Source organism: Gobio gobio (genome assembly GCF_949357685.1).
Source record: "Gobio gobio genome assembly, chromosome: 4".
In the NCBI taxonomy this organism is placed as follows: domain Eukaryota; kingdom Metazoa; phylum Chordata; class Actinopteri; order Cypriniformes; family Gobionidae; genus Gobio; species Gobio gobio.
This window is the reverse complement of record NC_137100.1, coordinates 572,434-589,933: the sequence shown is the minus strand read 5'-3', so window position 1 is coordinate 589,933 and position 17,500 is coordinate 572,434. Positions and strand designations below refer to the sequence as shown.

General features: G+C 46.0%; 1 protein-coding gene across 1 annotated transcript in view; it reads left to right on the top strand.

The window, feature by feature from the left end:
- Window positions 1–17,500, top strand: part of trabd2a (TraB domain containing 2A) — a 91,236-nt gene that overhangs the window by 37,631 nt on the left and 36,105 nt on the right. The window contains exons 3-4 of the mRNA XM_079814698.1: window positions 12,518–12,664; window positions 17,060–17,234. Coding sequence (XP_079670824.1) covers window positions 12,518–12,664; window positions 17,060–17,234 — 322 coding nt within the window. The remainder of the gene's footprint in view (window positions 1–12,517; window positions 12,665–17,059; window positions 17,235–17,500) is intronic.

Below are 17,500 nucleotides of genomic sequence, written 5' to 3'. Positions count from 1 at the left end.
GCCACAGGTGTGTAACTCCAGCTCTAGGCCTGCAGACGCTTCTATGACAAAGTGGAAGCGATTGGAAACAACAGCAACTCAGCCACACAGTGGGGTCAGCACATGCTGAGGGTCACAGAGCGGGGTCAGCACATGCTGAGGGTCACAGAGCGGGGTCAGCACATGCTGAGGGTCACAGAGTGGGGTCAGCACATGCTGAGGGTCACAGAGCGGGGTCAGCGCATGCTGAGGGTCACAGAGTGGGGTCAGCACATGCTGAGGGTCACAGAGCGGGGTCAGCACATGCTGAGGGTCACAGAGCGGGGTCAGCGCATGCTGAGGGTCACAGAGCGGGGTCAGCGCATGCTGAGGGTCACAGAGCGGGGTCAGCGCATGCTGAGGGTCACAGAGTGGGGTCAGCACATGCTGAGGGTCACAAAGCGGGGTCAGCGCATGCTGAGGGTCACAGAGCGGGGTCAGCACAAGCTGAGGGTCACAGAGTGGGGTCAGCACATGCTGAGGGTCACAAAGCGGGGTCAGCGCATGCTGAGGGTCACAGAGCGGGGTCAGCACATGCTGAGGGTCACAGAGTGGGGTCAGCGCATGCTGAGGGTCACAGAGCTCCAGACCTCCAAACTTCTGTGGCCTTCAGATGAGCTCAAGAACAGTGTGTAGAGCTTCATGGAATGGGTTTCCATGGCCGAGCAGCTCATCCAAGCCTTACATCACCAAGTGCAATGCAGAGCGTGGGATGCAGTGGGGTAAAGCACGCCGCCACTGGACTCTAACAACTCTGTGGTTGTTTTTCAGGGGTTAGTTCCAGTGAAAGGAACTCTTAATGCAAGGCATTTTGGACAATTTCATGCTCCCAACTTTGTGGGCCCAGTTTGGGGACGGCCCCTTCCTGTCCCAGCATGACCAGTGCTCAAAGCGTCGCTCCATAAAGACATGGATGAGGAGTTTGGTGTGGAGGAACTTGAGTCCTGACCTCAACCCGATAGAACAGCTTTGGGATGAATTAGAGCGGAGACTGAGAGCCAGGCCTTCTCGTCCAACATCACAAATGAAGAATCCCCATAAACACACTCCTAAACCTTGAGGAAAGAAGAGCTGGAGCTGTTAGAGCGACTCCATATTAAACCCTACGGATGAAGAATGGGAAGCTCAAAACACTTTTGGTGATATAAAGGCCTGTACACACTGGGACGAATATCGCGCGCGCTTATCGCCAGCGTTTTTCGTGACGTTTTTCGGCGTGTCTTGAGTGTTCACACCCAAGCGATTTCCACTGGCGATGCGCAGAGTGAACAAGCACATTCAGTAGATGATAGCGCTCCCGGTACTCAAGGTGGCGCTGCGGCACTTTATGCTTCTGACACTCGCTTGTCACACAGAAGAAGAAGAGAGACAGTATTTACGTGTTTACCAAAACCACAGACATATTATGTCTATGGCCAAAACCATTCACACACTTTTTGCTAACTGGCTAGCAGCATTAGCAGCTCATATTCTTCTTTGTCTACTTACTACTTCTTCGTCATATCAGTGTGTGCTCGGCAAGACCGTTTTGTGCTTGAGCGCCACCAAATCGTGTTTCACTGTCACTTCAGCAGCTCCACGCACGAGAACAAAAGCGGCGATCTCATTGGTCAGCCCGGTTTTAACGCGCCGCGTCCAAATAAAAAAACGAACCCGAGGCATTTTTTTTAAATTACGCTTTTACGCCTGGCGTTTTGCGCGTCGGTGTGCACACTCACATTGGCGCCCTCTGTTTAGTCACGAGGCGTTAAACGTCGGCGATAAACGCGCGCGAAAATCATCCCGGTGTGAACAGGCCTTAAGAAGTATTTCCTTTGTATTTTACTGCTGGGAAGTTCACAGTTAACACACACACACACTGTAATTATTTCTATATGTTCATCAGCTGAATATGATGCTCTGCCTGCTATCAGCCTCATCGACTCATTTCGTCCTCTTGGTGATTTTGCAGCGCTCCTCCGCCCTCAGAGAGTTGGTTTGTAGGCAGCGAGTGCTTTAATCTCCGAGCAGACGTCTTACTCAGCGTGATTAATAGGATACGGGAGAAGCGCTGGACCTGACACGGGTTTAATGCGAGCGTGAAGAGACGAGTGGAGAAGCAGATGGTGGATTCACACTTCGGCCTGTTGATGGAGGCACTTTAACAGACGGCTCTGTCAGCAGCAGAGTCCAAGAATCCACCGGCTTTATTTGTGCACAGATTGTTTTGGCGGTTGTGTGTAAAGTGGCCAACATTACGGCGTGGCGTTTGTGCTGTGGGTGATGTAATGGCACTCCCACAATCCCCTGCTGGAGCAGATGAAAGACGCTCCTGTCAAACCCTCTTTTACGCTGTCGGTCACTCGCCCCGCCGGCCTTTGAAGCCTCTCTGGTTCTCCACAGAGCCAATCCCGCGAGCGCCCTGCCGTATTGTGGGCTTGTTGTTCTTGTGTCCCGCTAGTGAAAGTCCGCTCTCCCGCGGCCTGCGCCCCCTGTATTGTTTACTTTTTGTCCCGGCTGGGAGAGAATTCCACTCACTGGGATGAAACGGCCGCGTTTTCAGGGTCATTTGCACCCAAAGAGTGTTTGTCTTTGGGGATGGGGCTCTTTGTCTGTCGCTGTTCACTGACCTCATAAAAACTGCAGACAAAAGCGTCTCTCACTGCAGAGAATCATTTCGTTCTCCAGCACAGATATCTCAACATTCCTAAAAAGACACGTTTACTGGAGGAGAGAAACGACTGGAGAGAGCAAGACTTGATTCATGAAGTGAGTTTGTATTTAAAACAAGAGCAAACATCAGCCGGTGTCTGATTTAGGTTTTTATATTCCGTATGTAACGTCTGAAGAATGATACAATGTAACGTTCCCTTAACGTTTGAAGAATGATACAATGTAACGTTCCCTTAACGTTTGAAGAATGATACAATGTAACGTTCCCTTAACGTTTGAAGAATGATACAATGTAACGTTCTCATAACGTTTGAAGAATGATTCAATGTAACGTTCTCATAACGTTTGAAGAATGATTCAATGTAACGTTCCCATAACGTTTGAAGAATGATTCAATGTAACGTTCCCATAACGTTTGAAGAATGACACAATGCAACGTTCCCTTAACGTTTGAAGAATGATACAATGTAATGTTCCCTTAACGTTTGAAGAATGATACAATGCAACGTTCCCATAACGTTTGAAGAATGCTACAATGTAACGTTCCCTTAATGTTTGAAGAATGATACAATGTAATGTTCTCTTAACATTTGAAGAATGATACAATGCAACGTTCCCATAACGTTTGAAGAATGCTACAATGTAACATTCTCTTAACATTTGAAGAATGATACAATGTAATGTTCCCTTAACGTTTGAAGAATGATACAACGTAACGTTCTCTTAACGTTTGAAGAATGATACAATGTAACGTTCCCATAACGTTTGAAGAATGATACAATGTAACGTTCCCATAACGTTTGAAGAATGATACAATGTAACGTTCCCATAACGTTTGAAGAATGACACAATGCAACGTTCCCATAACGTTTGAAGAATGCTACAATGTAACGTTTCCTTAATGTTTGAAGAATGATGCAATGTAACGTTCTCTTAACATTTGAAGAATGATACAATGTAACGTTCCCTTAACGTTTGAAGAATGATACAACGTAACGTTCCCTTAACGTTTGAAGAATGATACAATGTAACGTTCCCTTAACGTTTGAAGAATGCTACAACGTAACGTTCTCTTAACGTTTGAAGAATGATACAACGTAACGTTCTCTTAACGTTTGAAGAATGATACAATGTAACGTTCCCATAACGTTTGAAGAATGATACAATGTAACGTTCCCACAACGTTTGAAGAATGACACAATGCAATGTTCCCATAACGTTTGAAGAATGCTACAATGTAACGTTCCCTTAACGTTTGAAGAATGATACAACGTAACGTTCTCTTAACGTTTGAAGAATGATACAATGTAACGTTCCCATAACGTTTGAAGAATGATACAATGTAACGTTCCCATAACGTTTGAAGGATGATACAATGTAACGTTCCCTTAACGTTTGAAGAATGATACAATGTAACGTTCTCTTAACGAATGATACAATGTAACGTTCTCTTAACGTTTGAAGAATGATACAATGTAACGTTCCCTTAACGTTTGAAGAATGATACAATGTAACGTTCTCTTAACGTTTGAAGAATGACACAATGTAACGTTCTCTTAACGTTTGAAGAATGACACAATGTAACGTTCTCTTAATGTTTGAAGAATGCTACAATGAAATACTATGAATATACACACTATGAAAATATTCAAGGAATCCGTCATGATGTTGAGCTGAACTTTCGTCTTGTTTGAACGCTTCTGTTTTCCTCTTCTGTTCTTCTCGCGTGTCTCTTTCCAGCGTTAATAACAATTCCTGTTTGAAATTCCTCTTGCATGGGATCGGTTTCCCTCCTCCGTAATCACATGGACGCATTCAGAAGAAACTGTTTCAAATATGTGTAGAATCTGTGGCCAGTCCCAGTGTGTGTGTGTGTGTGTGTGTGTGTGTGAGAGAGCTCTCATGTCTCCATTAATCTTGAAGTCGGTTGAAGAACCACTAACGGCCGATGGCTCGCGGCCACATGCGGATCCGTGTCTCTGGGGTTGAGAGGTTATCCGCACATATTTTCCACTGTGGGGATGTTTCTACACGGAGATTTTCAGCATGAGACGCACATTCATGAGCTGAAGCGAAGCACACGCGTGTGTGTTTTAGATGATTTCACATGTGAGCATTTCAAACATCACGTGTTGTTTCATGCAGTGTTAATGTGCTCATATGCAGTGTGTATAATATTAGACACTTTTATGATATCTTTAGAATCCATCATTAAAACATGAGCTGCTCATATCCTGTTTTTCTTGTATGCTGATTGGCTGAGACTGCATGTGTGGGCCGGATGAAGCTGTCAATCAAAGCAGTCACTTTACATTAGTGTGTGACACTGAAATTAATATTTGACCGAACAGCAACTTGTGGATCTGACAAACAGACTAAGTGACTCGCATTTCTCTAGTCTAGACAAACACATCACGGGCTGCTTCACTGTGTGTGTGTGTGTGTGTGTGTGTGTGTGTGTGTGTGTGTGTGTGGATCCTCCCCAGGCCGTTTAAAGAGCTCGTCCGCGGGGAGGCTGGAGCCACGGCTGTCAGGAGGACGTTTAACATGTTGATGTTTAACCTGCTAATGCGAGGGGCAGACGAATGTTTACGGCTTTAGAGTTTGAGCTGCTTTTAGTGACGGTTGTTGAGCTAGTCTGGAGACGAAACTCTGAGATAAAGAATCTCCACAGGGGCTGAAAATAAAGCAGACGGCAAACTGTGAAATCTTACAACCCCAAATCAGAAAAAGTTGGGACAGTATGGAAAACGCAAAAAAAAAGAAAAAAAAAAGTGATTTCTAAATTTACTTTGACTTGTATTTCATTGCAGACAATATGAACACAAAATATTTCATGTTTTGTCTGGTCAACTTCATGTCATTTGTAAATATGCATCCTTTCCTGTCATTCAGACCTGCAACACATTTCAAAAAAAGTTGGGACAGTAAAGCATTTACCACTTTGTAATGTTGCCATTCCTTTTCACAACACTTAAAAGACGTTTAGGGACTGAAGACACCAAGTGATGAAGTGTTTCAGGTGTAATTTTGTCCCATTCTTCCTGCAAACAAGTCTTAAGGTGGGCAACAGTTCGGGGTCTTCCACACATTCTCTATTGGAGACAGGTCGGGACTGAGGCAGGCCAGTCAAGTACCCGAACCCTCTTCCTCCACAGCCAGGACTGCAGAATGTGTGCAGAATGTGCTTTTGCATTGTCTTGTTGAAATATGCATGGACGTCCCTGGAAAAGATGTCTTCTTGAAGGCAGCATATTATGCTCCAAAATCTCTATGTACTTTTCAGCATTAATGGAGCCTTCACAGAAGTGCAAGTTACCTTTGCCAAGGGCACTGACACAACCCCATACCATGACAGACCCTGGCTTCTGGACTTGTTGCTGGTAACAGTCTGGATGATCCTTTTCTTCTTTGGTCCAGAGCACACAGCGTCCATTCCTCCCCAAAAATAGCTGAAATACTGCTTCATCTGAGCACAGTACACGTTTCCACTGTGTGATGGTCCATCCCAGATGCCTCGAGCCCAGAGAAGTCGACGGCGCTTCTGGACACTGTTAACATAGGGCTTCCTTTTGGCACAGTACAGTTTTAACTGGCATTTGTGGATGTAACTACGTATTGTGGTACTTGACAAAGGTTTGCCAAAGTAGTCCTGAGCCCATGTGGTGATATGGCTTCTAGATGATGACGATTCTTGATGCAGTGCCGCCTGAGGGATCGGAGATCACGGTTGTTCAGCTTAGGCTTGCGCCCTTGTCCTTTACGCACTGAAATTCCTCCAGATTCCTTGAATCTTTTAATTATGTTATGCACTGTTGAATGTGAAATATCCAAATCTCTTCCTATCTTTCTTTGAGGAACATTGTTTTTAAACATTTCAATAATTTTCTCACGTATTTGTTGGCAAACTGGCGATCCTCGGCCCATCTTTGCTCCTAAAGGATTAGACCTTTCTTGGATGCTGCTTTTGTACCAAATCATAATTACAATCACCTGTTGACATCACCTGTTTCAAATCACATCATTATTTAACCATTTTACCTCATTACTAGCCCTAAATTGCTCCTGTCCCAACTTTTTTTGAAATGTGTTGCAGGTCTGAATGACAGGAAAGGATGCATATTTACAAATGACATGAAGTTGACCAGACAAAACATGAAATATTTTGTGTTCATATTGTCTGCAATGAAATACAAGTCAAAGTCAATTTAGAAATCACACAAAACATTTTTTTTTGCGTTTTCCATACTGTCCCAACTTTTTCTGATTTGGGGTTGTAGAAGAAAATCAGTCCGTTGACGCTGTGTGTGAATTATGGGAACGTTACATTGTATCATTCTTCAAACGTTATGAGAACGTTACATTGTGTCATTCTTCAAACGTTATGGGAATGTTACATTGTGTCATTCTTCAAACGTTAAGGGAACGTTACATTGTATCATTCTTCAAACGTTATGAGAACGTTACATTGTATCATTCTTCAAACGTTATGGGAACGTTACATTTTGTCATTCTTCAAACGTTAAGGGAACGTTACATTGTATCATTCTTCAAACGTTATGAGAACGTTACATTGTATCATTCTTCAAACGTTATGAGAACGTTACATTGTATCATTCTTCAAACGTTATGGGAACGTTACATTGTGTCATTCTTCAAACGTTAAGGGAACATTACATTGTATCATTCTTCAAACGTTATGGGAATGTTACATTGTGTCATTCTTCAAACGTTATGAGAACGTTACATTGTGTCATTCTTCAAACGTTATGGGAACGTTACATTGTATCATTCTTCAAACGTTATGAGAACGTTACATTGTATCATTCTTCAAACGTTATGAGAACGTTACATTGTGTCATTCTTCAAATGTTATGGGAATGTTACATTGTGTCATTCTTCAAACGTTAAGGGAACATTACATTGTATCATTCTTCAAACATTAAGGGAACGTTACATTGTATCATTCTTCCAACGTTATGAGAACGTTACATTGTGTCATTCTTCAAACGTTATGAGAACGTTACATTGTATCATTCTTCAAACGTTAAGGGAACGTTACATTGTGTCATTCTTCAAACGTTAAGGGAACGTTACATTGTATCATTCTTCAAACGTTATGAGAACGTTACATTGTGTCATTCTTCAAACGTTACTGGGAACGTTACATTGTATCATTCTTCAAACGTTATGAGAACGTTACATTGTGTCATTCTTCAAACGTTAAGGGAACGTTACATTGTATCATTCTTCAAACGTTAAGGGAACGTTACATAGTATCATTCTTCAAACGTTAAGGGAACGTTACATTGTATCATTCAATAGTAACTTTTAAAAACCTTAGACGAACTAAAATGTTTCAGGAAACGATGTATAAATAACGTTAACGTTTTGAGAATATTATATAACTTTGAACGGATGTTCTATTAATGTTACTGGGAGAGTGTTTGTTCATAACGTTGTGAGAACCTTGAGAGAACGTTCCCTCCGTCAACACAAACCCTTGTAAGCAGAACTGAAATCTGGATGCGTTTGAGAGTGTTTGTGTGATTATGATTGTGTTTTCTCTCTGTATGGTGTGTTTTGAATGAAGACGCTGCCGCTCGTCACGTGTGTGTGTGTGTGTGTGTGTGTGTGTGTGTGTGTGTGTGTGTGTGTGTGTGTGTGTGTGTGTGTGTGTGTGTGTGTGTGTGTGTGTGTGTGTGTGTGTGTGAAGCCGCTGCTTCTGCTGTTTAAACACAAGCAGTGCATCGTGGGAAAGTTTCCCAGCCTATCAGAGTCCATTCCCAAACACTCCGCAGTGATGGCTGATGTCGCCGGCGCTGCGAGCCTCGGCTTTGTTTGTGTTCTTAACTGGTGGGAAAACAGAGAAGGGATGAAGTCATGAGAAAGGAGGATAACGGCCGAGGCTGTCCATCACTCCTGACTGACCGCTCTCAGCAACAGATGCTGATTCTGACCGCTCCTCGAGCGAGCAAACCCTGGACACGCCTTCAGTTGGTTCACTTTGAGTTATTGAACTGATCGGAGTGTTTGGGAAACCTGTTTGAATTCCAGCATCATTATTTCTGAGCGTCTCATTTCCATCATAAAGCAGAATTATTGACTTTCATAGGCCGCGTGCTTTGATATGAACTCGCTGTGGTTGGCGTGTGTGTGAATGTGGCCAGTGACCCACAGATCGGACACAAGAGCCGTCACAGCATTCGTTCAGCCCCGTCTTTCTTCCTTCTCACTTTCCTTCTCTTTCATTCACCGGCCTCCTCCTCCTCCTCCTCCTCCTCCTCCTCCTCCTCCTCCTCCTCGCGTGGGGGGGGGGGGATAGGCTAATTTGGGCAGGATAAAGCCGGTGCGCTTTCAGATGCAGAGCAGGAGCTTTGATGAGTGCGGATGAAAGCGCGCCGGCCCACGGACTCTTTGTCCCAGACATGAAGGCATCTGTGCTCTGCCCTCCTCTCTCAGACGAGCCCCGCAAACAATGAGGGACGGCCAGAGAGTGTCATCGGCACGGATGAAAAGAGCTCAAGAGTGTGTGTGTGTGTGTGTGTGAGTGAGTGAGAGTGTGTTTGTGTGTGTGTAAGTGTTTTTGAGTGTGTGTGTGTGGGAGTGACAGAGAGAGAGAGTGTGTGTGTGAGTGTGTGTGGGCATGTTTTTGTGAAATATCAGGACACAAATGTGTATAATGACATGGGTATTACAAAAAGAGGGAGAAATATGAGGACGTTCCCCATGTCCTCACTTCTCAAAATGCTTATAAATCACACAGAACAAGTTTTTTTCACAGAAAGTGAACTGCACAGTCTCCTGTGAGGGTTAGGTTTAGGGGCAGGGGCAGTGTGTGTGTGTGTGTGTGTGTGTTTGTGTATGTGTGTGTGTTGGGTAGGTTTAGGGGCAGTGTGTGTGTGTGTGTGTGTGTGTGTGTGTGTGTGTGTGTGTGTGTGTGTGTGTGTGTGTGTGTGTGTGTGTGTGTGTGATGGGTAGGTTTAGGGGCAGTGTGTGTGTGTGTGTGTGTGTGTGTGTGTGTGTGTGTGTGTGTGTGTGTGTGTGTGTGTGTGTGTGTGTGTGTGTGTGTGTGTGTGTGTGTGTGTGTGTGTGTGTGTGTGTGTTGGGTAGGTTTAGGGGCAGGGGCAGTGTGTGTGTGTGTGTGTGTGTGATGGGTAGGTTTAGGGGCAGGGGCAGTGTGTGTGTGTGTGTGTGTGATGGGTAGGTTTAGGGGCAGGGGCAGTGTGTGTGTGTGTGTGGGCATGTTTTCGTGAAATATCAGGACACAAATGTGTATAATGACATGGGTATTACAAAAAGAGGGTGAAATATGAGGACGTTCCCCATGTCCTCACTTTTCAAAATGCTTATAAATCACAGAACAAGTTTTTTTTCACAGAAAGTGAACTGCACAGTCTCCTGTGAGGGCTAGGTTTAGGGGCAGGGTCAGTGTGTGTGTGTGTGTGTGTGTGTGTGTGTGTGTGTGTGTGTGTGTGTGTGTGTGTGTGTGTGTGTGATGGGTAGGTTTAGGGGCAGTGTAAGGGGATGGAAAATACGGTTTGTACAGTATAAAAACCATTACGCCTATGGAATGTCCTCACATTTCACAAAAACAAACATGTGTGTGTGTGTGTGTGTGTGTGTGTGTGTGTGTGTGTGTGATGAGTAGGTTTAGGGGCAGTGTGTGTGTGTGTGTGTGTGTGTGTGATGGGTAGGTTTAGGGGCAGGGGCAGTGTGTGTGTGTGTGTGTGTGTGTGTGTGTGTGTGTGTGTGTGATGGGTAGGTTTAGGGGCAGGGGCAGTGTGTGTGTGTGTGTGTGTGTGTGTGTGTGTATGATGGGTAGGTTTAGGGGTAGGGGCAGTGTGTGTGTGTGTGTGTGTGTGTGTGTGTGTGTGTGTATGTGTCTGATGGGTAGGTTTAGGGGTAGGGGCAGTGTGTGTGTGTGTGTGTGTGTGTGTGTGTGTGTGTGTGTGTGTGTGTGTGTGTGTGTGTCATGGGTAGGTTTAGGGGTAGGGGCAGTGTGTGTGTGTGTGTGTGTGTGTGTGTGTGTGTGTGATGGGTAGGTTTAGGTTTAGGGGTAGGGGCAGTGTGTGTGTGTGTGTGTGTGTGTGTGTGTGTGTGTGTGTGTCATGGGTAGGTTTAGGGGTAGGGGCAGTGTGTGTGTGTGTGTGTGTGTGTGTGTGTGTCATGGGTAGGTTTAGGGGTAGGGGCAGTGTGTGTGTGTGTGTGTGTGTGTGTGTGTGTGTGTGTGTGTGTGTGTGTGTGTGTGTGTGTGTGTGTGTGTGTGTGTGTGTGTGTGTGTGTGATGGGTAGATTTAGGGGTAGGGGCAGTGTGTGTGTGTGTGTGTGTGTGTGTGTGTGTGTGTGTGTGTGTGTGTGTGTGTGTGATGGGTAGGTTTAGGGTCAGTGTAAGGGGATAGAAAATACGGGTTGTACGGTATAAAAACCATTACGCCTATGGAATGTCCTCACATTTCACAAAACCCCCCCTGTGTGTGTGTGTGTGTGTGTGTGTGTGTGTGTGTGTGTGTGTGTGTGTGTGTGTGTGTGTGTGTGTGTGTGTGTGTGTGTGTGTGTGTGAGTAAACACTGGGGAATGTCTAACACAAAGCTTCAGCTAGAACTAATTGAGAGAAACTGAGGCTTTGATCTGTGAGACTCACTCGCGCTTCAGAAGAGCCTCCATTCAGAACACACACACACAAACACACACACACACACACACACACACACACACACACACACACACACACACACACACACACACACACACACACACACACAGCTTCTGTTCAGATCCACTCACTGACTCTCTCTTCAGTGTGTGAGAGCAGAGTGTGTGTGTTCAAGACTTCAAATCACGGGTGTTGTTGAGATCAGATGGTAAGAAATCAGTTTCCTTTTCTGGATCAATTAAAAATCAGTGAGCGTTTACACGCTAAGTTTGGGGTGGGGTTGTTTTTCAGGGGTTAGTTCCAGTGAAAGGAACTCTTAATGCTTCACCAAGACATTTTGGACAATTTCATGCTCCCAACTTTGTGGGACCAGTTTGGGGACGGCCCCTTCCTGTCCCAGCATGACTGGCAGGCGTCACAACACTTTTGAGGATAAAGTCCATTAGGGAGATATTCTGAAGAATATGTATAATCAAACGTTTCGTTCCCATTGATCTCCATTGATGGGTTCTGACCCGTTCTTTATCATATCTTCTCGTGTCCATCAGAACTGAGGAGTGTCAGTCAATCAATCAATCAATCAAAAATTTATTTATACAGCACATTTAAAACAACACAAGTTGACCAAAGTGCTTTACAGATTCCACAGTACAGTAGTAAAAACAGACATCCATAGACACAAATCATTCAACCACATAAAACTAAGGACAGTTGAAAGCAACTGAAAATAAATGTGTCTTTAACATAGACTTAAAACCATCGATGGAGTCACAGGACTTGATGTAAACCGGGAGACCATTCCAAAGCCTCGGTGCCGCTCGATCTCCCTTTGTTTTCAGGCGAGATTTCGGAGCCTTTAACAATAAGCTTTGCGATGATCTTAGTGTTCTGGGGGTATAATGATGCTGTAATAACTCTGAGATGTAAACAGGGGCTTGTCCATGTAAGCCTTTAAAAACCGTTAAAAGGACCTTGTATTGGACCCTGTACTCCACAGGGAGCCAGTGCAAAGACGCCAGTACTGGAGAGATACTTAAATGTTTTCTGGTTCCAGTCAGCAATCTGGCCGCTGCATTCTGCACTAGCTGCAGACGTGCCATGGACTTTTTAGACACCCCCATGTACAAAGTCATACAGGTGTGAAGGGGTAAACACTACAGATGTGTGTGTGTGTGTGTGTGTGTGTTTCAGGTGATCTTCGCTCTGAATCAGACGCTGCTCCAGCAGGAGAGTCTCCGCGATGGCAGTCTGCAGGTTCCCTACACCACAGAGGACCTGATCACACACTACAACTGTGGAGATCTCAACTCCATCATCTTCAACCACGACACCTCGCAGGTACAGCTAAAATCAGCCGCTGTGCTGCACAAGCGGAATGTGTGTGTGAGTGTGTGTGTGTGTGTGTGTGTGGGAATTTCATGCACAACAATTTCTATGGTTTACAAAGAATGGTGTAAAAAGGGAAAAGCATCCAGTATGCGGCAGTCCTGTGGGAGAAAATGCCTTGTTGATGCTAGAGGTCAGAGGAGAATGGGCCGACTGATTCAAGCTGATAGAAGAGCAACTTTGACTGAAATAACCACTCGTTACAACCGAGGTCTGCAGCAAAGCATTTGTGAAGCCACAACACACACAACCTTGAGGCGGATGGGCTACAACAGCAGAAGACCCCACCGGGTACCACTCATCTCCACTACAAAGAGGAAAAAGAGGCGACAATTTGCACCAGCTCACCAAAATTGGACAGTTGAAGACTGGATGAATGTTGCCTGGTCTGATGAGTCTCGATGTGTAAATACATCTATTGATGCTACTGGACACATCTTCAGTGATGTTCCAGGAATCATTGGGTGTTTCGGGTCTTTCAACATCATACACCCTCATCCAGGCAACCCAACTTGTGTCCAGTTGGCGAATCTAGCTACTTTGCCCCCATGGATCTCCTCTCTTGAGCCATATCCATCTTGAAGCTTTCTCTGCTGCTTCAGTGGTGTTGTAGATGGCTCTTCTTCTCCTCCCTCCATCGATGCCTAAAAGACTGAAGGCTCTGAATAGGGATCGGGCCGCAAAGCCCTTGCTTCCGACCTCGATTGGGAGACACCTTGCTCTCCATCCTGCATCTAGACACTCGCTGACCAGTCCCTTGTACTTGGCGAGCTTCCTTTCAAAGGCCTCTTCTAGGCGATCTTCCCAAGGGACTGTTAGCTCCAACAGAACCACTTGTTTGGTGGACTCAGATAAGAGAACAATGTCTGGTCTTAAGGTGGTGGTAACAATGTGGTTGGGGAACTTGAGTTGCTGCTCCAGGTCCACTAACAGCTGCCGGTCCCTCGCAGTGGCCAAGATGCCTGCTGATGTTTTTGCAGCTGGTCTTGGCTGCTCTCCAGCTCTGATGAAGGTGATGGCTTTCTTGGAGAGGCAGGAGCGCTTGGCCCACTCGACTCCTGCAGTAATGGCCTTCAGCACCTGGTCATGTCTCCACCTATACCTCCCCTCTCCCAGTGCCTTAGGATCTCAGAATGTGCTCTAGTGTTCCACGCCTGGAGCACAGTGGACATGCTGCTGACTCCACTTTGCCCCATATGTGAAGGTTTGATGGACTGTGAAGCACATCATATACCGCCTGGATGAGAAACTTTATCCGCTGTGGCTCTGCCTTCCACAGCTCTGCCCATGTCACCTTCCTCTCGATCGCGTTCTCCCATTGTATCCAGGCACCCTGTTGCCTCATTCCCACTGTCCTGCAGGTTCTCTCCTCCTCAACCACTGCTCTCACCTCCTCCTGGACCAGGCGACACCTTTCTTTCCCTTTGGTGGTGTCAATATGGGGAGTTGAGAAGGAACCCAGTCCAGCCCTGCCTCTTGTTACCACTCCCACCAGCCTGTTGTGATGTACTCTTGCCTCTGCTTGTGGAACAGCCCCCTCTGACTTCCACTTCCGGCCAGTCCTAACTTCAATCCCAGCCTTTGCCACCTTTGGATCGCTTGAGTCTCTATATTGCGACACTTCCCTGGCTCTTGTTACCTTGAACTTTCTTCCAAGGACTTAAGTGGTAGTTGCGGTGCCCATAGAGTGCGATGTTGCTTAGATTTCATGGAAGCCCCAGCCATTTTCTGAGGTGGCTGCTGACCTTCCTCTCTAAAGTTTCCACAGTCGAGATTGGCACTTCATAGACGAGGAGTGGCCACAGGATCCTGGGAAGAATGCCATGCTGGTATAGCCAAGCTTTGAACTTCCCTGGCAATCCGGACCGATCCACTGACTTCAGCCATCTGTCCAGCTCAGTGCAGGTTGCCTGGATGGATGCTGTGTCAAACACCTTGCCTAAGCTCTTGACAGGCTTCTAAGTGACGGTCGGGATTGTTTCCCCTGCGACACTGAACCGGAACTTGTCATCGACCTTTCCTCCTTTCAGCACCATTGATCTCGACTTTGCTGGTTTAAAACGCATCCGTGCCAACTCCATTAGCTTTTCAAGACCCTTGAAAAGGGTCAGCCTGGGACTGTGACTGTGAGGTCGTCCATAAATGCTCTTATTGGTGGCTGACGTTGAGCTGACTTTGTCTTTGACCCCCTGTACTCCGGTTCAGCAGACTTTATGAGCATGTTCATGGCCAGGGAGAACAGAATTACGGAGATGGTAGAGCCTGTGATGATACCGATCTCGATCTTGTGCCAGCCTGATGTCATCCTGAAGTTGTTGTAATAATCAGCGATGAGGTCTCTGACCCTAGTAGGGACGTGATGTTTTTAGCAGGAGTTTAGGACAGTTCTTGTACACTTTGTATGAAGTGCCGCTTGGTCCTGGAGCAGAGTTTGCTCCCGAGAACCTCTCGAACCTCCTTCAGCTGCAGCTCTGCCATATTGAACTGTACACTTGGCCTTGATGGGTCTATCAGACGCACTCTCCCAACTCCTGTTCTCTCGCTGGGTCGCTGTTTGTTTCCTTCAGGTGGTGATCAATCTCCTCCTTAGAGCAAACCAGCTGGCCGCTATGCCTCTGTCCTAGCAGCTCCTTAGTGAACTTAAAGGGTTAGTTCACCCAAAAATGAAAATTCTGTCATTAATTACTTACCCTCATGTCGTTCGACACCCGTCAGACCTCCGTTCATCTTCAGAACACAAATGAAGATATTTTAGTGTAAATCTGATGGCTCTGAAAGGCCTCCATTGGCACAACTTTACACTCTCAAGACCCTTAAAAGACACTAAAGACTAAAGTTACAAAGTCCATCTCACTACAGCGGCTCTACAATAACTTTATGGAGTGACGAGAATAGTTTTTGTGTGCAAAAAAACCCTAAATAACGACTTATATAGTGATGACGATTTCAAAACACGGCATCATGAAGCTTCGAAGCGTTATGAATCAGTGAGTCGATTCAGCGGTTCAGAGCGTTATGAATCAGTGAGTCGATTCAGCGGTTCAGAGCATTATGAATCAGTGAGTCGAATCATGATTCGGATCGCGTGTCAAACCGCCAAACTGCTGAAATTTGGCGATCCAAACTGCTGAATGTTCCGGGCACTGTGGGGTGACTCCAGGCCTGGCTCCTCCTGCGTCTCACCAGGTTGAACACCTGTGCGTTGTGTTGGTCCTGTCCCCACCAGACACTCGATTTCTGTTGAGACATTCAGATGGTAGAGTCAGAATTTGGCGTAAACAGAATGAGAACATGGATCCATCATGCCTTGTTCCCACTGTGCAGGCTGGTGTTGGTGGTGTAATGGTGTGGGGGATGTTTTCTTGGCACACTTTAGGCCCCTTAGTGCCAATTGGGCATGGTTTAAATGCCACGGCCTACCTGAGCATTGTTTCTGCCCATGTCCATCCCTTTATGAGCACCATGTCCCCATCCTCTGATGGCTACTTCCAGCAGGATAATGCACCGTCACAAAGCTCCAATCATTTCAAACTGGTTTCTTGAACATGACAATGAGTTCACTGGACTAAAATGGCCGCCACAGTCACCAGATCTCAACCCAATAGAGCATCTTTGGGATGTGGTGGAACGGGAGCTTCGAGCCCTGGATGTGCATCCCACAAATCTCCATCAACTGCAGATGCTCTCCTATCAATATGGCCAACATTTCTAAAGAATGCTTTCAGCAGCTTGTGGAGTCAATGCCACGCAGAATTAAGGCAGTTCTGAAGGAGAAAGGGGGTCAAACACAGTATTAGTGTGTGTTCCTAATAATCCTTTAGGTGAGTGTATGTGTGTATGTGTATGTGTGTGTGTGTGTGTGTGTGTGTGTGTGTGTGTGTGTGTGTGTGTGTGTGTGTGTGTGTGTGTGTGTGTGTGTGTGTGTGTGTGGACTGGTAATCCCTACGTTATTGGGACAAAATGTCCCCACAAAGATGGCAATATCCGAAATCCTCATCCTTGTGGGGACATTTTTAGGTCCCCATGAGGAAAACATCTTATAAATCAGACTAAGTGATGTTTTTTGAAAATGTAAAAATGCAGAATGTCTCCTGTGAGGGTTAGGTTTAGGGGCAGGGGCAGTGTGTGTGTGTGTGTGTGTGTGTGTGTGTGTGTGTGTGATGGGTAGGTTTAGGGGCAGGGGCAGTGTAGGGGGATAGAATATACGGTATGTACGGTATAAAAACCATTACGCCTATAGAAAGTCCCCATAAAACATGAAAACCCAACATGTGTGTGTGTGTGTGTGTGTGTGTGTGTGTGTGTGTGTGTGTGTGTGTGTGTGTGTATTGTCTGATTGGTGTCCAGGTGCCGAACTTCACGAACGTGTCTCTGCGGGCGAGTGAGCAGGCGACGGCGCTGGAGATCGACAGATACTTCCGTCAGGAGCTGATCTACAAGCGGAACGAGAGGATGGGGCGGCGGGTCAGAGCTCTGCTGGAGGAACAGCCTCACAGAAGCTTCTTCTTCGCCTTCGGAGCAGGTCAGTTTCCCTCGGGGTTAGCCGAGTCTGGTCATAATGTAATGCAGTGTTTCCAGCTCAGGTACGAGCCGCAGATGGGCCTCTCTCTGACCTCTCAAGCGCAAACACTGCGGCTAAAAATAACTGAGCTCGTGTCCGCAGATTAGATGAGATCGGCCTCGACGAGCAAAGCTTGACTTTTTAAAACCCTGAGAAAATGTTTTTAGTTCCTCAGCTGTAATTGTTGAGTCCGTCCGTCACACTGGAGTCAGGCCGAGGTCACGAGT